Source organism: Chiloscyllium plagiosum, unplaced genomic scaffold, assembly GCF_037043375.1.
Source record: "Chiloscyllium plagiosum isolate Xiang-an unplaced genomic scaffold, Cpla_swu_hap1 HiC_scaffold_4, whole genome shotgun sequence".
NCBI lineage: Eukaryota > Metazoa > Chordata > Chondrichthyes > Orectolobiformes > Hemiscylliidae > Chiloscyllium > Chiloscyllium plagiosum.
The window spans coordinates 72,921,302-72,944,351 of record NW_028270142.1 but is presented as its reverse complement, the minus strand read 5'-3'; the positions used below and the strand labels follow the sequence as shown (position 1 = coordinate 72,944,351).

The 23,050-nt window shown below is 45.1% G+C and overlaps 1 protein-coding gene across 5 annotated transcripts in view; it reads right to left on the bottom strand.

Moving 5' to 3' along the window:
- The window catches only part of oxr1a (oxidation resistance 1a), a 583,533-nt gene that overhangs the window by 375,515 nt on the left and 184,968 nt on the right, over nt 1-23,050 (bottom strand). For 4 of the 5 annotated variants that reach the window (XM_087986357.1, XM_087986351.1, XM_087986354.1 and 1 more), the window contains one exon: nt 108-298. In XM_087986357.1, the coding sequence (XP_087842483.1) occupies nt 108-298 (191 nt within the window). Of the gene's footprint in view, nt 1-107; nt 299-4,647; nt 4,702-23,050 lie in introns of all 5 variants that reach the window. The other variant, XM_087986352.1, reaches the window with a different exon arrangement.

The window sequence follows — 23,050 nt, the reverse complement described above, 5'->3', positions numbered from 1 at the left end:
TTGAAACAGATTATCAAATGAATTTCACACACGCAGATGGTAGTGTGTCCAATACCTATTGCATGTTGGAAAAGTTGATCATGTTGCCTGTAATAGAATTGACCTACCAATAGTATAATATCTCTTGAGTTCTGTCCGTCTAGTGTTACGTCTCTGTGTGTTGACAGCATTTTTCCCCTTCTCCTCTGAAGCAATTGTTTTGAGGATTTTGCCAGTTTGGGATGTTGAATCCTCAGTTGCCATTGGATCGTCAAATCCTTGAGAGCTCATGTCTACTGACTGGGACTTTTTCTTTAGTCTACAACATAGCAAGAAGAGAGATGCTGTTCAGTAGAAACAAATAAGAATGATCTATTTTCTATCTTTTCTTAATTACCTTATGATATTACAATAAGTAATAAGGAACAAAATTAATGATGTCATCATATTTGACTTCTGGTTTTCTGAACACAATCTAAATTCACAATGATATTTATTAACCAGCTACAGATTATCTGGGAAAAAGTGATCATAATGACATTAAATTAAGTTTGATATATCCCAATCTAAAACTAGAATCATAAACTGAAACAAATTACACAGGTATGACAGGAGAGTTGGTTATAGCAAATTGAATAACCAGAATAAAAAATACTGGTGTATGAACAATTGGAAAATGATCAACCAAACTACAGTGCATTAAACAACAACTATTAGTCTAACAGCACAGTTCCAAAGAGTATGTAGACTGGGGAATCTTGAGGATGTATGTGCAGCAATCTTTGAAGATAGTGGGACAAAGTGTCAGCTACGTGAATGGCTGGGATCCTGGTTTTCATAGAGATATTTAGTACAATTTGAAAGAAATTATGCTGAGCGTTTATAAAACTTTGGTCAAGCCCCAACTATAATATTGCGTCCCATTCTAGTCACTACACTTTAGGAAGCATGTAAGGGTGCAGTACAGTGTAGATGGACCAGAATTTTGCCAGGGAGGGGGATTTTAGCAACAATGTTGAAGAAGCTGGGATTGTTCTCCTTGAGTAAAGCTAAGATCTTATAGAGGTGTACAAGATCAAGAAAGTTTTAGTATAAGTACACAATGCAGAACTATTCCTTTACACTACTTTTTCAAATCTTTGGTGGGGGAGGAGATGGGGTTGAAAGGCACAGATGTAAAGTTTCTGAGCAAGACATACAGGGAGAATTGAGAGGATGCAGTGAGTGGTAATTGTAGACGCTCGTGCTAATACAAAAATATGTTTAAAAAAAGTGCCAGCAGTGAGGTAAGAGCATCAAGCATCAAATATGTAGACCTCGTGCTAAGTCTAACATGGTAAATAGTTCAAAGTACGTTGAATAATCTTAAACAATCTGTGAAATGAATGCAATGCACTCAGTCGACACCAGAGTGAATGCCAGGTCAGCAGGTTGTTGGAGCTCTTGCCGATTCTTTTCATTCTCCGTTTTTTATGTTTGCTATTTGGTTTGGGACTGTGGACAGCAGACTGTTTTGTAAGGGAGGAAGGCAGGCAGGCTGTTATTCGCTCTTGGAGTTGGGTCTTGGGTTTGGTTGTGAATTGTTACTTGCTGGAGGATGCTCTATGAATGCTTCAAATCCAGTGTGGTTTTGTGCTTGGGCAGATGGCAGATAATGGGTGTTGCAGCCTCACAGGGAGATAGCTGGTCCAGCAGGGAAGGTGCTAGGGGCATTAGTGGTGGTGGTGGAGTTCTGACATGTTTTTTGACTGTGTTTAACTCAAAGAGATTGTGCCTGAGAAAAGTGCAGGTCAGAGGTTTGATTGCTCCCTAGTTGTCCTATAGAATTTCAGTGATACAAATTTTAAAAAAAATTCTTTGAAGACTAATGGATGCCATGCATTGGTGTAATCAGAAACCAAGCAAGATACGAGCAGCACAGTGGTTAGTACTGCTGTCTCACGCCACCAGGGACTTGGGTTTGTGTCCACTCTAGGACGAATGTCTGTGTGGAGTGCACATTCTCCCATGTCTGTAAGGGTGTTCTCTGGGTGCTCCAGTTTTCACCCACAGTCAAAAAATGTACAAATTAGGGGGATTAGCTATGCTAATTTGCAGGTTAGGTCTGGGTGAGATCATCTTTTGAGGGCCAGATTTGGCTGAATGGCTTGCTTCCACCCTGTAGGATTTTGATGATTCTGTATCACCCTAAATGTCAGTGATGTTCGAGATTGTGGAGACTGCTCCAGTAAACTGGCTAGTTACAACTCATTTATTTCTTTGTCTTTTGATGTATCCCTTAACTGTGTCTACCTGACTGTCTGTGTGTTGAGGAGGGGGGAGCTAGAATTGAGTTAAATCAGAGACATTAATCAGATTGCCTTGTGGTTTAATTTTGCTCTTTTAAAGCTACAGTATTATTACTACATTGTTAAATCTTCTGTTTACATAATTAACCTGGTGCTGGCTATTCTAAAAGTGTGTTAAGGAACCATTGAGGTCAATTTGGAAGGTCATTGGGTATTTTGATTTTACTGTATTGTGAATAGAAAGTAGGAAGCTGATTTGATTCAGCGGTCCGTCTTCATGTTGTAACAAGATGGGTGGCAGGGAGGAGACTCAAAAACAATGGGAAAATGGTTAATGGAACAACACAGTGAGAAGCATTTCAGCCACGCCACAACTTGATAATGCAACAGTGCAAAAGCAAGGTCTGAGGAGGGAGAGCTGTGAGACACAGGCCAGCTGTGTGGAAGGCCCCCATCAAGCTAAGAAATGGAAGAACTGGAGCCAATGATTCACTCGATGTGGGAACTCTTCTTTCGCAACTGAAGCAAATAAAGAACTAGTTTGTTCTTTTATCAATGTAATTGTTAGCATTATGATGTTGAAGGCAGGGAGTAAATGAAGATCCAGTCATTTACAAGGAGGTTGCTGAAGTATGCTGCAGTATTCAGTAAAATATTATCATTGAGCAAAATGTAAAATCAAAGGCAAGAAAGAGCAACTTCTTCATTCTTCAATTATCTGTATTGTTTATCAGATAACTCTATAGATAGGACATTAAAAGATTACCTAATGGGAGATCTGGCCCTGGCCAGAGTCCAATCTGATCAGGTTTCTCACCAGCCAGAGAACATTTGACTTCAACAGGAGCAGTACATTTAGTAAGGCAAACTGAAGTGAAGAAAGATGACAAAGTTTTTATTGGCAAATTAACCAGTTGGCCTATAAGCTGGTGCTATAATCCAACAGGTTTATTTAAAACCGCAAGCTTTTGGATCTCCATTCCTTCCTCAGGCAGCGGTCCAGAGAATACTGGGAGAGAACAGTGGGAGTGGTAGAGTCAGAATCATTGGTGACCTTTAAGCGGCAATTGAATAGGTACATGGATGGGTGCTTAAGCTATGACAAATGTTCGGCACAACATCGTGGGCCGAAGGGCCTGTTCTGTGCTGTATTGTTCTATGTTCTAATACACCAGACACAAAATATATAAGTAAAAGATCAAAGGGTCATACAACTTCAATGAATGTATTGAACAAACCAAGATGGCTATTATTTATTTGATCAGTTAGATTAGTGATGCAGGTTTTGACAAATTAATATGTAAATCTCAGAATTTTTCTCAAGGAACTTTCCCAAGATAACTTAAGATTTTATTAGTATAAAGGTGACATCTCAGGTCAGACAATGTATTTTAGGTGTGACGCTCTGTTCTGGGTTTGTTTATGTCCCAACCTGGAGTCAGATTGGTTTTATTTCCAAAGTAGGAATTTATAAAATGCCACACTGACTGACTACTATGTTGTCTACAGATCATTTGTTTTTTGAACTAAATAGAATGTATCTGCAAACATAAATGCAAATTCACCCCATAGGTTTGTGTGAAGGGGGTGGGGGGCTGCAGAGAGTGCATGTGTCGAGAGAGAGGGAGAGAGAGAGAGAGAATGTGATTGTGCTTGAGAGGAAGTGAGTGTGAGGGAGTATATGCCTGTGAGAATGTGTGTGCGACAGTGTGTGTATGCAAAAGGATCTGTGTGAGTGTGTGTGCCTGTGTCCGTGTGTGAGAGTATGTACAGTGTCATACCTGTAGTGTGACATGAACACAAGATCCCAGTTGAGGCTGCCCTCGTAGGCACCGAACTTGGCTATCAGCCTCTGTTTGGTACTTTGCATTGTTGCGTGTCCCAAAGTCCACCTTGGAGGACATTTATTTGAAGATCCAAGGCTGAATGTCCTTGACCACTCAAGTGTTCCCATATTAGTGGGGAACATCCTTGTCTGGCGATTGTTGTGCAGTGTCTATTCATCTGTTGTCATAGCCATCTAGGTTTGTTCAATACATCTGTACAAGTTGTTTGACCCTTTGATCTTTTACTTGTAAATTCTGTGTCCTATGTATTCTTTCTCATTAGTTGCCTGAGGAATGAGTGGGCTTCTAAAATTCTGCAGTTTCAAATAAATCTGTCAGGCTCTAACCTGGTGTTGTTGATTTTTTGTCCAATACCAGCACCACCACATCATTTATTTGCAGTGATGCAACGGTTTTAGAGATCAAACCCACATACACAACATCGACACAACAGTGCAAGTGAAACATAACTGAAGTCAAAGAAGTGAGATGAAAGGACAGTGGACAAGAGGCTACATCAGCACAAAATATCTCCTGCCTGTGGCATGTCATACCTGCAAGAAGACTGACCATTTTAAACCAGTCTAGTGCAGTCACAGGTTTGAATCCTAAAACAGAAGGAAAAACGGTTAAGAATGAGCAAATCCAAGAGAGCGAAGAGCCATACAGCAGTGAAATAACAATCCTCGGAGAAATCAAGGTGTCAAAGGGAAGTGTTGGCATAAAAGTAATTGGGGACCAGATGAATTTTATGCTTGACACTTGGGCAGAATCATAGAACATAGAACATAGAAGAATACAGCGCAGTACAGGCCCTTCGGCCCTCGATGTTGCGCCGATCCAAGCCCACCTAACCTACACTAGCCCACTATCCTCCATATGCCTATCCAATGCCCACTTAAATGCCCAGAATGAGGGAGAGTCCACCACTGCTACTGGCAGGGCATTCCATGAACTCACGACTCGCTGAGTAAAGAACCTACCCCTAACATCTGTCCTATACCTACCACCCTTAATTTAAAGCTATGCCCCCTTGTAATAGCTGACTCCATACGTGGAAAAAGATTCTCACTGTCATAGAATCCTACAGCATGGAGACAGGCCCTTTGGACCAAATTGATCCATGCCAAACAGAATGTCCATCCATGCTAACTCTATTTTGCTGTATTTGGCCCATATCTTTCTAAACCTTTCCTATCTATGTATTTGTCTAAATGTCTTTTAAATGTTATTAATGAACTCTCCTCAACTTCGGCTAGAAGCTTATTTCAAATGCGTACTACTCTCTGTGTACAAAAAAGTTGTCCCTCAGGTTCCTTTTTATTCTTATACATCTCAACAAGTCTCCTCCTCAGTTTCCTATGCTGTAAAGAAAAAAGTTCTAGCAATATCCTTGCAAATTTCTTCTGTGCTCATCTTGGTTTAATAACATCCTTCCTTTAGCAAGGTGAACAAAACTGAACACAATACTTCAAGTGTGGCCTAACCAACGTAACTTGCCAACTTATATATAGAGGTACCTTGATTATCCAAATTTCAGATTATCCGAAGAAGATCTCAAGGTCCTGATAGAACCATTATATCAAAGAGATGTTTCAACACTGATCACGTCTTTTGTTAAAAATGAATTTAAAATGAATCCAGCTTATTGAAATGCTGCCGAGAATAATCCTAGACATCGATAGGAGCCCAGGCATCGTCTCAAAAAGACTGACCGCCAGCCCTATCTCCCTCTTCTCCCCATACTTTCCCTGGAGTTCTACACAGGGGTGTACCCTAAATCCCCCTTCCTCAGATAATCTCTCCAATATTATCCTGTGCAAAGGTGGATCTTGTCAAAACGTTGTGTGCGTGTGTATGTGGATGTGTGTGATTTTTTGAGACTCACACCCCAAAGGCAGCAGCAGTCTTACTGTTGGTGTCCAGTCCTGCTGCCCTGGAGAGGGGATGGAGGGTGGAAGGGGGGCTTACGGGGACTGACGAGGGTTGGAGGGGATGGACAGGGTGGGGGGTACGGGACGGCTGGGGGGCAGGGATGCAGACAGCGGTGGGGTGGGGGCGTGGAGTTGGATGCGGTTGTGGGGGACCGGGGGTGGACAGGGTTGGGAAGGGGCAGACAGTAGGGGGGGTGGTCAGTGTCTCGCACACAGTATGCTGCAGCTTAATCTCCTAAACAGGGTGCGGACTTCATAAGTGTCAAATCCATTGAACCTATTGGGGGTGGCGGGGGGCTTCAGCAATGCTGCAGGTCCCTGGCACACAAGTGTGTCTCTGCTCAGAAATAAACCCTGAGATAGACAGAGGGAGCAAGGCAGACAGAGCGAGGAAAAAGGAAACCTCAGAAAACTCGGAGCCCCAGAGGAGAGGCATTGAATCAACTAACCGAATAGTCAATCATCTGAATGAAATAGCGCCTGCCCATCTTGTTCGGAATAATCGAGGTTCCTCTGTACTCAGTGCCCCGACTAAAGGAGGCCAGTGTGCCAAAAGCCTTCTTCACTGCCCTGGCTACCTGTGACTCTACTTTCAGAGATCTGTGTGCCTGAACTCCAAGATCCCTCTGCTCCTTAAGGCCCTACCATGCACCATGAAATTTCAGCCTTGATTTCCAAAATGCATTAACCTCACACTTATCTATATTAGCTATATTTGCCATTTCTTGACCTATACTCCCAGCTGATCAAGGTCCTTCTGCAATTCCTGACAACCTTCCCCACTGTCTACGATACCGCTTATTTTAAGTATCATCTGCAAACTTACTAATCATGTCTTGTACATTCTCATCCAAATAATTGATATAGATAACAAACAGCAATGGGCTCAGCACTGACCCCTGAGGTACACCACTAGCCACAAGCCTCCAGTCTGACTAGCATCCTTTCACTATTACCCTCTGCTACCTATCATTAGCTTTCCTGGTCACTTCATCAAAAAACCCAAACAAATTTGAGGCATGATCTCCCATGCACAAAGCCATGCTGACTACTCCTAATCAAACCCTGTCTTTCCAAATGCATGTGTATCTTATCCCTCAGAATCTTCTCAAGTAACTTACCTACTCTCTGGTCTATAGTTCACAGGATTCCTTTTGCAGCCCTTTCTTGAATAAGAACACAACATTCGCTACATTCTACACTTCTGGGACTTCACCCGTGGCTAACGATGATGCAAAAATATTAGCCAGGGCTCCTGCAATTTCTCCTCTAGCCTCTCACAGGATTCCTGGATATATCTGGTCAGGTCTTGGAGACTTATTCCTCCTTGTACGTTCTAATACATCCAAGACCTCCTCTGCTGTGATATGGGGTGTCTCCAAGATATCACCACTAACATCCCTAGGTTCCCAAGTCTTCATGTCTTTGTATAAGTCTTTTCAGGTACAGTAAAATGGCCAAATCAAGGAGCTCTGCGGCCATCCCCTATTGAACACGAGGGATCAGGAGGTATTGAAATAAAAGTGACGACCTGTAAACTAAAATTGAAGATCAGTATAAAAATCAACACTGAGGGTGTACATGTGATTCAAAACAAAGAATGCTTGGACTTGGTGCAGGATTCGGCCATTTAGCCCCATCTAGAACACAGCTCTACCCTTCAATAAGATCCGGTAATGGCCTCAATACCATTTTTCAGTGGGCTCCCATAATGTCTTGTTGATCAAAAATCTAACTATCCCTTCAATAAATTAAATGACGCATTCTCCAATATTAAGGAAGAGAATTCCAGAGAGTAATGATTCCCTGAAAGAAGCAGTGTTGTCCTCACTTTGGTCTTAACACAGCTGATGTCTCGGAATCCTTTTTTGAGGTATTTTAGGTGTTGGAGGTGATTTCCTCAAATTCCAGGAGAAGCAATTTCTGTTTTATATGCTGTTGCATTGTTTTGGGACTTTGGAGAAAAAAAAAAGTCAAAACAACGGCACTTTTAAAAGGGAGAGGCAAAGGCAGCACATGGTGAGGTCAGTGCAGGGGAGAGAGAGAGAGAAAGGAACCCACACTGCTAACTGAACCTGTGCAGTTACTGCTTTTGTTGTTGAATTCATGTATTGCTGGACATTGGAGTGCATCTAGGAAAATTAACAAACAGTGAAATTCACAACTGATCTTGGAGGAACCTGTTTGGGAATGCAACCTTGGGGAGTCTGCAGTAGTGAATAGAGTGGGTTCTTTCTTGATTATATGTTTTATTGAGATATGTCTCTTAACTAAACTTAAAAATAAATGCCAGAAGTATTATGTTAGCCTGGAGCAGTGTTTTCTGGAGGAAAAAGCAGGGCTATTTTCTGGATCTGCAAATTGGAAGAAGCAAAAATGGCCCTTAGTAGAGCGATATGCTCTTCTTGTTGGATGTGTGAGTTTAAGGAGAATTTACATGTTACTGAGGATTATATCTGCAATAAATGCTGTTGGTTGCAAATTCTATCAGACCGAATGGAATGGATGGAGCGACAGTTAGAGGCAACTTACAAGAACAAGGGGGTGTGATGGATGGCAGTTACAGGAAGGGATAAAAGCCGCAGATACAGGATGGGTTAACTCAAGGAAACGTAAGAGAGGTAGGCAGGTAGAGTGAGAGTTTTCTGTGGCTATCCCATTTCAAACGTATGCTGTTTTGGAAAATGTAGGAGGTGATGGATTCTCAGGGGAATGTAGAATGAGCAGCCAAGTTTCTGGTACTGAGACTGGCTCTAATGCAATGAGGGGTACGGTGGGTTCCGAGAGATTGATTGTGTTACGGGATTCTCTAGTCCGAGGCACGGACAGATGTTTCTGTGGCCAGCAGCGAAAAATCAGAATGGTGTGTTGCTTCCCTGGTGCCGGGACCAGGGATGGTTCAGAGAAGGTACAGAATACTCTCAAAGGAGAGAGGGACCAGCAAGAGGTCATTGTACACATTGGAACTAATGGCATTGGAAGGGAAAATGTTGAGATTCTGAAGGGACAATAAAGAGAGTTAGGCAAGAAATTAAAAAGGAGGTCCCCGAGATTAGTAACATCTAGATTTTTCCCAGTGCTACGAGCTAGTGAGGGCAGGGATAGGTGGATAGAGCAGTTGAATGCATGGCTGAGGAGCTGGTGTAAGGGAGAGGGATTCACATTTTTGGATCATTGGAATCTCTTCTGGGGTAGAAGTGACCTGTACAAGAAGGATGGATTGCACCAAAATTGGAAGGGGACTAATAAACTGGCAGGGAGATTTGCTAGAACTCTCAGGAGCATTTAAACTCGTGAGAAAAGAAGCGAGTCAAACAGTCAAGGCAGGCAGGGACAAAGCAGAGATCAAGGCAGAATTGATCAATTAAACTGCATTTATTACAATGCAAGAGGTCTCACAGGGAAGGCAGATGAACTCAGGGCATAGTTAAGAACATGGGACTGGGATATCATAGCAATTACAGAAATATGGCTCATGAATGGACAGGACTGGCAGCTTAATGTTCCAGGATACAAATGCTATAGGAAGGACAGAAAGGGAGGCAAGAGAGGTGGGGGAGTAGCTTTTTTGATAAGGAAAAGCACTACAGCTGTGCTGAGGGAGGATATTCCCGGAAATACAACCAAGGAAGTTATTTGGGTTGAACTGAGAAAAAAGGGGATGATCACCTTATTGGGATGTATCATAGGCCCCGAATAGTCAGAGGGAAATTGAGAAACAAACTTGTAAGGAGATCTCAGTTATCTGTAAGAATAATAGGGTGGTTATGATCAGGGATTTTAACTTAGCAAACATAGACTGGGACTGCCATAGTGTTAAGGGTTTAGATGGAGAGGAATTTGTTAAGCGTGTACAAGAAAATGTTCTGATTCAGTATACGGATGTACTTATGAGAGAAGGTGCAAAACTAGACCTACTCTTGGGAAATAAGGCAGGGCAGGTGACTGAGGTGTCAGTGGGGGAGCACTTTGGGGCCAGCGACCATAATTCTATTAGTTTTAAAACAGTGATGGAAAAAGATAGACCAGATCTAAATGTTGAAGTTCGAAATTGGAGAAAGGCCAATTTTGATAGTATTAGGCAAGAACTTTCAAAAGTTGATTGGGGACAGATGTTTGCAGGGACGGCTGGAAAATGGGAAGCCTTCAGAAATGAGATAACGAGAGTCCAGAGGATATGCCTGTTAGGGTGAAAGGAAAGGCTGGTAGGCATAGGGAATGCTGGATGACTAAACAAATTGAGGGTTTGGTTAAGAAAAAGGAACCATATGTCAGGTATAGATAGGATAGTTCAAGTCACTCCTTAGAAGAGTGTAAAGGCAGTAGGAGTATAGTTAAGAGGGGAAAAAGGAGGGCAAAAAGGGGACATGAGATAGCCTTGGCAAATAGAGTTAAGGAGGATCCAAAGGGTTTTTACAAATATTTTAAGGACAAAAGGGAACTTGGGAGAGAATAGGACCCTTCAAAGATCAGCAAGATGGCCTTTGTGTGGAGCCGCAAGAGATGGGGGAGATACTAAACAAGTATTTTGCATCAACGTTTACACTGGAAAAGGACATGGAAGATATAGAATGCAGGGAAATAGATTGTGACATCTTGAAAAATGTCCATATTACAGAGGAGGAAGTGCTGGATGTCTTGAAATGCAAAGAAGTGGACAAATTGCCAGGACCTGATCAGGTGTACCTCAGAATTCTGTGGAAAGCTAGGTAAGTGATTGCGGGGCCTCTTGCTGAGATGGTCACAGGTGAGGTGCTGGAAGACTAGAGGTTGGCCAACGTGGTGCCACTATTTAGGAAAGATGGTAAGGACAAGCCTGAGAACTATAGACCAATGAGCCTGACGTCGGTGGTAGGCAATTTAGATTAGATTACTTACAGTGTGGAAACAGGCCCTTCGGCCCAACAAGTCCACACCAACCCGCCGAAGCGCAACCCACACAGACCCATTCCCCTTCACCTAACACTACGGGCAATTTAGCATGGCCAATTCACCTAACCTGCACATTTTTGGATTGTGGGAGGAAACCGGAGCATCCGGAGGAAACCCACGCATACACAGGGAGAATGTGCAAACTCCACACAGAGAGTCACCTGAGGCGGAATTGAACCCGGGTCTCTGGCACTGTGAGGCAGCAGTGCTAACCACTGTGCCACCGTGCCTGAGGGACGGGATGTATATGTATTTGGAAAGGCAAGGACTGATTAGGGATAGTCAACATGGCGTTGTCCATGGGAGATCATGTCTCACAAACTTGATTGAGTTTTTTGAAGAAGTAACAAAGTGGAATGATGAGAGCAGAGCAGTAGAAGTGATCTCGATGGACTTCAGTCAGGCGTTCGACAAAGTTCCCCATGGGAGACTGGTTAGCAAGGTTAGATCTCATGGAAACAGGGAGAACTAGCTATTTGGATACAGAACTCGCTCAAAGGTAGGAGACAGAGGGTGGTGGTGGAGGGTTGCTTTTCAGATTGGAAGCCTGTGACCAGTGGAGTGCCACAAGGATCAGTGCTGGGTCCACTACATTTCGTAATTTATATAAATGATAAGGATGTGAGCTTAAGAGGTATAGTTAGTAAGTTTCCAAATGAAACCAAAATTGGAGGTGCAGTGGACAGCGAAGAAGTTACCTCGGATTACAATGGGATCTCTATCAGATGAGCTTATGGGCTGAGGAGTGGCAGATGGAGTTTAATTTAGATAAATGCAAGGTGCTGCATTTTGGGAAAGCAAATCTTAGCAGGACTTATATACTTAATGGTATGGTCCTAGGGAGTGCTGCTGAACAAAGAGACCTTGGACTGCACGTTCATGGCTCCTTGGAAGTAGAGTCGCAGATAGATAGGATAGTGAAGAAGGCATTTGGTATGCATTCCTTTATTGGTCAGAGCATTGAGTACAGGAATTGGGAGGTCATGTTGCAGCTGTATAGGACATTGGTTAGGCCACTGTTGGAATAATGCATGCAATTCTGGTCTCCTTCCTATTATTGGAAGGATGTTGTGAAACTTGAAAAGGTTCAGAAAAGATTTACAAGGATGTTGCCAGGGTTGGAGGATTTGAGCTATAGGGAGAGGTTGAATAGGCTAGGGCTGTTTTCCCTGGAGTGTTGAAGGCTGAGTGTGACCTTCTTGAGGTTTATCAAATCATGAGGGGCATGGATAGGTTAAATAGACATGGTGTTTTCCCTGAGGTGGGGGAGTCCAGAACTAGCAGGCATAGGTTTAGGGTGAGAGGGGAAAGATAAAAGAAACTTAAGAGGCAACCTTTTCACGCAGAGGGTAGTGTGTGTGTGGAATGGGCTGCCAGAGAAGTGATGGAGGCTAGTACAATTGTAACATTTAAAAAGCATCTGGATAGGAAGGGTTTGGAGGGATATGGGTGTTGGCAAGTGCGACTAGATTGGTTTGGGATATTTGGTTGGCATGGACGAGCTGGACCGAAGGGTCTGTTTCTGTTATACATCTCCATGACTCTATGATGTGCAGGAAGTATATGCAGCTGCAGCTCTTGTTAGACCGCATGACAGCTCTGGAGCTGTGGAATGACTTATCTTGGAGCATATGTGATGTTGAGGATGTCATGGAAAGCATGTTTAGTGAAATGGTCATATTGTGACTTGGATTGTTGAGGGAGAATGGGAAAGGTTGACCAAAAGGCAGAGAAAGATAGGAAGGAAGCGCAGGTGTCCCCTGCGGTCATCTCCCTCCAAAACAGGAATACCATTTCAGGTATTGTTGGGGGAGATGTGTTCACCAAGGGGAAGGGAGCAGGAGCATTGTCCATTGCAACAGGGCAGAGGGCAGGAAAAAGAATGGAAGGGCTATAGTCATAGTGGATTCAATTGTAAGGGGAGTGGCTAGGCGATTCGGTGGTCGAAAACAAGACTCCCGAATGGTATGGTGCCTTCCAGGTGCATGGGTCAGGGATGTCTCAGATCGGCTGCAGAACTATCTGAAGGGGAAGGGTGATCAGCCAGTTGCCATAGTGCATATAGGGACCCATGATATAGGTTAAATGGTACCTCAAAAATGGTATGAGGTCCAACAAGCAGAATTTAGAGAGTTAGGAGCCAGGTTACAAAGTAGGACCTTAGAGGTAGTAACCTCAGGATTACTACCAGTGCCACGTGCCAGTCAGAGTAGAAGCAAAAGAATAGGCAGAATTAATACCTGACTTGAGAGATGGTGCAGGAGGGAGGGGTTCAAATTTTTGGGACATTGGAATCGTTCTGGGGAGGTGGGACCATTACAAATTAGATGGTCTACACCTAGGCCGGACTGGAACCAATGTCCTTGGGGGTGCCATTGCTAACGCTGTTGGCGAGGGTTTAAACTAATGTGGCAGGGGGTTGGGAACCAAATGAGGAGATTAGTGGACAGTGAGGAGGTAGTAACTAAGGCCTGTAAGGAACAAGATTATGTTGTCAGCATGACTAAGGGTAAGAGTAGGCAGGGAGCAGATGATGAACACAATGGGACTGGTAGTCTGAGGTATATTTGTTTTAATGCAAGAAGTGTTGTAGGTAAGTTGAAACTTTATTGCTGGAACAGCACAGCAGGTCAGGCAGCATCCAGGGAACAGGAGATTCGGCGTTTCGGGCACAGGCCCTTCTTCAGGAATGAGCAGAGAGTGTTCAGCAGGAGAAGATAAAAGGTAGGGAGGAGGGACTTGGAGGAGGGGAGTTGGAAATGTGATAGGTGGAAAGAGGTCAAGGTGAGGGTGATAGGTCGGAGTAGGATGGAGGCGGAGAGGTCAAGAAGAAGACTGCAGGTCAGGAAGGCGGTGCCGGGCTGGAGGGATCCGGCTGAGACAAGGTGGGGGGAGGGGGGATGAAGAAACTGGTGAAGTCCAAGTTCATCCCCTGCGGTTGGAGGGTTCCCAGTCGGAAGATAAGACGCTCCTCCTCCGACCGTCGGGTTGTTGTGGTTTGGCGGTGGATGAGTCCAATGACCTGCATATCCTCGGTGGAGTGGGAGGGGGAGTTGAAATGCTGTGCCACAGGTTGGTTGGGTTGGTTCGTCCGGGTGGCCCAGAGGTGCTCTCTGAATCGCTCCGCAAGTAGGCGGCCTGTCTCCCCAATATAGAGGAGGCCACACCGGCTGCAGCGGATGCAGTAGATGATGTGGGTGGAGGTGCAGGTGAATCTGTGGCGGATATGGAAGTTTCCCTTGGGGCCTTGGAGAGAAGTGAGGGGGGAGGTGTGGGCGCAAGTCTTGCACCTCCTGCGGTTGCAAGGGAAGGTGCCGGGAGTGGAGGTTGGGTCGGTGGGGGGTGTGGATCTGACAAGGGAGTCGCGGAGGGAGTGGTCTCTACGGAAAGCTGATAGGGGAGGGGAGGGAAATATATCCTTGGTGCTGGGGTCTGTTTGGAGGTGGCGGAAGTGACGGCGGATGATGCGCTGTACATGGAGATTGGTGGGGTGGTAGGTGAGGACCAGTGGGGTTCTGTCCTGGTGGCGGTTGGAGGGGCGGGGCTCAAGGGCGGAGGAGCGGGAAGTGGAGGAGATGCGGTGGAGGGCACCGTCGACCACGTCGGGGGGGAAATTGCGGTCCTTGAAGAAGGAGGCCATCTGTGTTGTACGTATTTTGAACTGGTCCTCCTGGGAGCAGATGCGGCGGAGACGAAGGAATTGGGAGAATGGGATGGCGTTTTTACAGGGGGCAGGATGGGAGGAGGTGTAGTCCAGGTAGCTGTGGGAGTCGGTTGGTTTGTAGTAGATGTCCGTGTTGATTCGGTCGCCTGAGATAGAAACAGAAAGGTCTAGGAAGGGGAGGGAGGAGTCCGAGACTGTCCAGGTGAATTTGAGGTCGGGGTGGAAGGTGTTAGTGTAGTGGATGAACTGTTCAACCTCCTCGTGGGAGCACGAGGTAGCGCCGATACAGTCATCAATGTAGCGAAGAAAAAGATGGGGGGTGGGGCAAGTGTAGTTGCGGAAGATGGATTGTTCCACATACCCTACGAAGAGGCAGGTTGTAGGTAAGGCAGATGAGTGCAGGGCTCGGATCAGTACCTGAGAGTATGATGTTATTGCTATTACTGAGACTTGCTTGAGGAAAGGGCATGATGGGCAACTAAATATCCCAGGATATCAATGCTTCAGGCAGGTAAGAGAGGGAGGTAAAAGGGATGGAGGAGGTGTGTTGCTGGTCAGAGACGATATCACAACTGTGCTGAAGGAGGGCACTAAGGAGAACCCGAGCAGTGAGGCCATATGGACAGAGCTCAGAAATAGGAATGGGTGCGGCAACAATGTTGGGGCTGTTCTACAGGCCTCCCAACAGCGAGGGTGAGATATAGGTAGTATTATGTAAACAGATTATGAAAAGATGTAGGAGCAACAGTGTGGTGTTGATAGGAGATTTTAATTTTCCCAATACTAACTCGGATTCACTTCGTGTTAGAGGTCTAGATGAAGCAGAATTTGTAAGATGCATCCAGACGTGGTTTCCAGAGCAGCATGTAAATAGAACCGACAGTGTGTTGCTGGAAAAGCACAGCAGGTCAGGCAGCATCCGAGGAGCAGGAAAATTGAAGCCTTGGGCCAGGGCCCTTCCTGATGAAGTCCCAAGATTTCGATTTTCCTGCTCCTCGGATGCTGCCTGACCTGCTGTGCTTTTCCAGCAACACACTCTCGCCTCTGGTCTCCAGCATCTGCAGACCTCACTGTCTCCCAGTATGTAAATAGTCCAACTTGGGAAGGGGCCATACTCGACCTCGTGATGGGGAACGAGCCCGACCAGGTAGTTGAAGTTTCAGTAGAAGATTACTTTGGGAATAGTGATCACAATTCCTTAATACTCATGGACAAGGACGAGCATGGTTTGAAAGGAAGAGTGCTAAATTGGGGGAAAGCCAACTATACCAAAATCTGGCAGGAGCTGGGGAATGTATTTTGGAAGCAGCTATTTGAAGGTAAATCCACATTTGATATATGGGAGGTTTTTAAAGAGATTTTGTTTCGAGTGCAGGAGAGACGTATTCCTGTGAAAATGAGGAATAGAAATGGCAAGATTTGGGAACCATGGATGACAGGTGAAATTATGAGGCTGGCTAAGGGCAAAAAGGAAGGAGACACAAGTTCTAGGCAACTGAAAACACAAAGGTTGATGCAGGTTCCGGGATTAGATGTTTTAGTAAAAACACACAAGATGATAAAAGAGGGGGAGGTATGGCATTGTTAGTCGAGAACAGTGTTATGATAGCAGAATGGACGTTTACTGAGGTAGTACAGGTTGAGGTTAGAAACAGGAAGGAGGTTACCCTGTTGGTTTCTACAGGCCTCTGAATAGTTCCAGAGATGTAGAGGAAAGGACGGTAAAGACAATTCTGGATAGAAACGAGAGTAATCAGGTAGTTGTTATGGGACAGATTAACTTTCCAAATATTGACTGGAAATACTATAGTTCGACTACTTTAGATGGGCTAGTTTTTGTCCAATGTGTGCAGGATGGTTTCCTGACTGAGTATGTAGACAAGCCAACAAGGAATGAGGCCACAGTGGATTTGGTACTGGGAAGTGAACCTGGCCATGTGTTAGATTTGGAGGTAGGTGAGCAGTTTGGTGACAGACACCACAATTCGGTTATGTTTACTTTAGTGATGGTAAGGGATAGACATATACTGGAGGGCAAGAATTATAGTTGTGGGGGGAGGCAATGAGAATGTGATTAGGCAAAATTTAGGATGCATGGGGAAGGAAACTGCAGGGGATGGACACAATTGAAATATCAATTTTATTCAGTGAACAGCTACTACATGTCTTTGAAAGTTATGTACCTGTCTGGCAGGGAGGAAGCGATTGAGCAAGGGAGCCGTGGTTTACAGAAGAAGTTGAATCTCTTATCAACAGGAAGAAGAAGGCTTATGTTAGGATGTACAGAGCTAAAAATCACTCAACACCAGGTTGTAGTCCAACAGGATTAATTGGAAGCACACTAGCTTTCGGAGCGACGCTCCTTCATCACTATCACCTGATGAAGGAGCGTCGCTCCGAAAGATGGTGTGCTTCCAATTAAACCTGTTGGACTACAACCTGGTGTCGTGTGACTTTTAACTCTGTACACCCCAGTCCAACACTGGAATCTCCAAATTATGTTAGAATGAGATGTGAAGGCTCAGGTAGGGCGCTTGAGAGTTACAAGTTAGCCAGGAAAGACCGAAACAGAGAGCTAAGAAGAGCCAGAAGGGAACATGAGAAGCCGTTGGCAAATGGTATCAAGGAAAACTCTAAAGCTTTCTATTGATATATCAGGAATAAAATTATGACTACAGAAAGATTAGGGCCAATCAAGGATAGTAGTGGGAAGTTGTGTGTGGAGTCTGAGGAGATAAGGGAAGTGCTAAATGAATAATTTCATCAGTACTCACACTGGAATAAGACAATGTTATTGAAAAGAATCCCCCACTCCAACCTATCACCCTCACAAAGCGCAGCCCTCCAATCCCTCTGCTACCCCCCTCCCCCACTCCAACCTCTCACCCTCACAACGTGCTGCCCTCCAATCCCTCTGCTCCAATCCCAACATCACCATCAAGCCAGCAGATAAAAGGGGCGCAGTGGTAGTCTGGCGCACTGACCTCTACATCGCTGAAGCCAAACGCCAACTCGAGGACACCTCTTCCTACCATCCTCTCGACCATGACCCCACCCCCCATCACCAAACCATCATCTCCCAGACCATACAGAACCTCATCACCTCAGGTGATCTCCCACCCACAGCTTCCAACCTCATAGTCCGGGAACCCCGCACTGCCCGGTTCTACCTCCTTCCCAAGATCCACAAGCCTGACCACCCTGGCCGACCTATTGTCTCAGCATGCTCCTGCCCCACTGAACTCATCTCTACCTACCTCGACACATTCCTATCCCACCTAATCCAGGAACTCCCCACATACGTTCGAGACATACCCACGCCCTCCACCTCCTCCAAGACTTCCGTTTCCCCGGCCCCCAACACCTCATCTTCACCATGGATATCCAATCCCTCTACACCTCCATCCGACATGACCAGGGCCTCCAAGCTCTCCATTTTTTCCTATCCCGACGTCCCCAACAGTACCCTTCTACCGACACTCTCATTCGTTTGGCCGAACTGGTCCTCACCCTGAACAATTTTTCCTTCGAATCCTCCCACTTCCTCCAGACCAAAGGGATAGCCATGGGCACATGTATGGGCCCCAGCTATGCCCATCTCTTTGTTGGCTACATAGAACAGTCGATCTTCCGTAATTACACCGGCACCACTCCCCACCTCTTCCTCCGCTACATTGATGACTGCATTGGCGCCACCTCATGCTCCCGCGAGGAGGTTGAGCAATTCATCAACTTCACCAACACATTCCACCCTGACCTTAAATTTTCCTGGACCATGTCTGACACCTCCCTCCCCTTCCTGGACCTCTCCATCTCCATTAATGATGACCGACTTGACACTGACATTTTTTACAAACCCACCGACTCCCACAGCTACCTGGATTACAACTCTTCCCACCCTACCTCTTGCAAAAATGCCATCCCGTATTCCCAATACCTCCGCCTCCGCCGTATCTGCTCCCAGGAGGACCAGTTCCACCACAGAACACACCAGATGGCCTCCTTCTTTAGAGACCGCAATTTCCCTTTCCACGTGGTTAAAGATGCCCTCCAACACATCTCGTCCACATCCCACACCTCCACCCTCAGACCCGACCCCTCCAACCGTAACAAGGACAGAATGCCCCTGGTGCTCACCTTCCACCCTACCAACCTTCACATAAACCAAATCATCCGCCGACATTTCCGCCACCTCTAAAAAGACCCCACCACCATGGATACATTTCCCTCCCTACCCCTTTCCGCATTCCGCAAAGACCGTTCCCTCCGTGACTACCTGGTCAGGTCCATGCCCCCCTACAACCCACCCTCCCATCCTGGCACCTTCCCCTGCCACCGCAGGAACTGCAAAACCTGCACCCACACCTCCTCCCTCACCTCCATCCAAGGCCCTGAAGGAGCCTTCCACATCCAAAGTTTTACCTGCACATCCACTAATATCATTTATTGCATCCGTTGCTGCCAATGCGGTCTCCTCTACACTGGGGAGACTGGACGCCTCCTAGCAGAGCGCTTTAGGGAACATCTCCGGGACACCTGCACCAATCAACCACACCGCCCTGTGGCCCAACATTTCAACTCCCCTTCCCACTCTGCCGAGGACATGGAGGTCCTGGGCCTCCTTCACCGCCGCTCCCTCACCACCAGACGCCTGGAGGAAGAACGCCTCATCTTCCACCTCGGAACACTTCAACCCTAGGGCATCAATGTGGACTGCAACAGCTTCCTCATTTCCCCTTCCCCCACCTCACCCTAGTTCCAAACTTCCAGCTCAGCACTGTCCCTATGACTTGTCCTACCTGCCTATCTTCTTTTCCATCTATCCACTCCACCCTCCTCCCCGCCCTATCACCTTCATCCCCTCCCCCGCTCACCTATTGTGCTCCATGCTACTTTCTCCCCACCCCCACCCCCCTCTAGCTTATCTCTCCACGCTTCAGGCTCACTGCCTTTATTCCTGATGAAGGGCTTTTGCCCGAAATGTCGATTTTGCTGCTCCTCACATGCTGCCTGAACTGCTGTGCTATTCCAGCACCACTAATCCAAAATACAGGCTACTAGACTAGGATTAAGGTTCAGAAGGAGGAGATGTTAGCAATTCTGGAAGTAGTTTCTTTACTCAGAGAATAGTAGGGGCATGGAATGCATTGCCGACAACAGCAATAGACTCGCCAATTTTAAGGGCACTTAACTGGTCTTTAGGTAACCATGTGGATGAAAATAGAATAGTGTAGGACAGAGGCTTCAGATTGGTTCCACATGTCCCCGCAACATCAAGGGTTGAAGGGTCTGTACTACACTGTAATATTCTATGTTCTCAAGCTTTTGAACAGTATCGGGAATGTAGGACCAATATGAAATGAGGAATTAAGAGGGCTAAAAGGGGTCATGAAATGTCGTTATCAAACAGGGTTAAGTAAAATCCCAAAACCTTTTATTCATATATAAGGAGCAAGAGGTAACTCGAGAAAGGATTGGCCCACTCAAAGACAAAAGAAGAAAGCTATGTGTGGAGTCAGATAAAACAGTCTTAACGATACTTTGCTTCGATATTCACCAAGGAGAGGGACATGATGGATGTTGAGGTTAGGGATAGATGTTTGATAAACAAATGGAAGACTTTCTTGCTGAAAGGTACTGGTTTACAACATGTAACATACAGGGCCATAATGCAGTCTCATTGAATCACAGTTACAGAAAGCACATAGAGGCCGTTCAGCCCATTGCATCTGTGTTGCCTCTTTGCCTCGTTGAAAGAACATTCATGCCAAATTCACATTCCTGCTTTTTTGTTCAGGATGCATTAAGGTCCTCAGGTGCTAGCTCAAATCCTTTCCAACATGATCCATGCCATTAGCTTCCAGGACCTAATCAGAAACAGGACTCCAAATGCCAAAAACACCAACAGAAACATTTCACCACATCTCCCAATTTGTGATCTTGTATTGTTGATTAAGTTGTTTTCATCTCCTAATGTAATGTCTTACCTTTTACTGTTTCAGTGAGATCAGTTCTACCTTTACTAAACTCAGTTGATAACTGAAGTCCTTCAGATCTGTTGACATCTTGATAAACCTCCTCTATACATGACGTATCTTTTACTAAATGTGATACAAAGAATAAAGAACAGTACATATAGAAACAGGCTCTTTGGCCCACCAAGACTGCACCAACACATGACACCTTTATAACCTTGCATCTACGCTTTCCATCTCGTTCTATCTGTTCATATATCTGTCAAGATGACTCTTAAACATTGCTATTGTAACCACCCTCACAAAGTCCTCTGGCAGCGCATTCTAGCACTTACCACCCTGTAAAAAAACTTACCTCACATCTACATTTAACTTATGTCTCTTAGTAGTTGACATTTCTATCCTGGCAAAAAGACTCTGACTATCCATTCTATCCATAATTTCATTTTTTTTTATCAGGTTGCCCTTCATCCTCTAAGATTCAAGTGAAAACAAACCAAGTTTGTCCAATCTCTCCTCATGGAGGAGAAAGTGAGGTCTGCATTCCTGAAGAAGGGCTTAAACCAGAAACGTCGATTCTCCTGTTCCCTGGATGCTGCCTGACCTGCTGCGCTTTTCCAGCAACACATTTTCAATCTCTCCTCATAGCTACTAAAATCAAAACTAGGCAACATTCTGGTAAACCATTTCTGGACCCTGTCCAAAGCCTCCACATCTTTCTGGCAGTGTGGCAACTCCACACAATATTTCAAATGTGGCCTAAATAAAGTTCTGCACAGCTGCAACATGACTTGCCATTACTCCATGCTCGGATTAATGAAAACAAGCATGCCATTTATCTTTTTGACCACGTTATCCACTTGTGTGGCCACTTTCAGGAAAATGTACATCTAGATTCCTCTTTATGTTTACTCTACAAAGGATTCTGCGATATACTGTATACTTCCCTCCTGGATTAGATATTCCAAAATGCACCACCTCACATTTGTCTGGATTAAACTTTGCCTGCCATTTCTCTGCCCAAGAATCCAGCCTATCTTTATCTTGCTTTATACTCTGGCAATCCTTCTAATTATCCGCAGCTCCCACATCATTGTGTCATCCACAAACTTACTAATCAGGCCAGCAACATTCTCCTCATTTATATATTTTACAAATGACAGAGGTCCCAACTTTGATCCCTGTGGAACACCACTGATTACAAATCTCCGGACAGAGAACATTCTTCTACTGTCCAACTGAATCAGAACTGCTCTGGGGTCAGTGATTCACCCCAACCAAATATGTGCTGTAGTGGGTTGTATCTATTCAGGGATACTGTCACCATCTGGGAGGGCATGCCATCTGTCAGCTTTATGTCATACAGTCTTGCATAAAAGGAATCTCTAATCCTCAAAATGTCAGACTTAGATAACATTACCAAGCCATCTTCTTCACAGAGCTCTCCTGTGCACCTTCCAGAAGAAGAAACTTGAGCACATCTCACCTTGCTCTACCTAGCAATCCTGGACCGGAATTTTATCTTGCAGGCTTGCTGTCTCTTCATCTCTTTGAGACTCTCCTTGATATTAATCCCCACAGCAGGAGTAGATTCTGCAGGATTTTCTGGAGTTGGCACAATTCATTACTTATTCATTTGCCTTCTGTACATTTTTGAGATGACAAACCTTTTTAAGTTTCCTTGACTGTTTCTGACCAGTGTGCTGGAGACTCAGAGGAGATTCACAGTTCTCCAAATTCTGTAATTTTTTTTGAATTCCTCAAAATGTTTTGTGGTCAATAGTTTCATATTCAGCTTGCACATTCCCTCCCACCTCTCTGTTCCTCAGGTGACAGTTGGCAAGCACGTTGAACAGAGAAGAACATTGCTTAAAGAGTGGCACGGTATCTCAGTGGCTAGTTCTGCTGCCTCACAGCACCAGGGACCCTGGCTTGATTTCACCTTCGGATGACTGTTTGCATGGGGTTTGTACATTCTCCTCATGTCTGCAAGGGTTTCCTCAGGAAGCCTTGGTTTTCTCCCACAGTCGAAGGTTGTGCAAGTTAGGTGGATTGGCCATGCTAAGTTGTCCTAAGTGTCCAGGGATGTGCAAGTTTACCATGGGAAATGCAAGATTACAGGAATAGGATAAGGGAGATGGTCTAGGGTAGAATGCTCTTTGGAGGGTAGGTGTGGACTGATGGCTGTTCTGCTTCCATATTTTTGGGATTCTACCATTCTACATCAGAGGATCTGACCAAGAATGCTTAGGATACAAACATGAACTGTATCTTGGCAATGAGAGAACCATCTACCCATGATCAGGTGTATCTGTGCTTCATCCGACCTGCAGGGGATGAAGCATACATTGTGCAGCATTACATCTTTTACAGTTTTCATTAGGAGTTTGCTGTCAGTCCGTCCAGATTCTTCAGTTCTATCAATGATGCAGTTGAAGTGACCGGCCAGAAT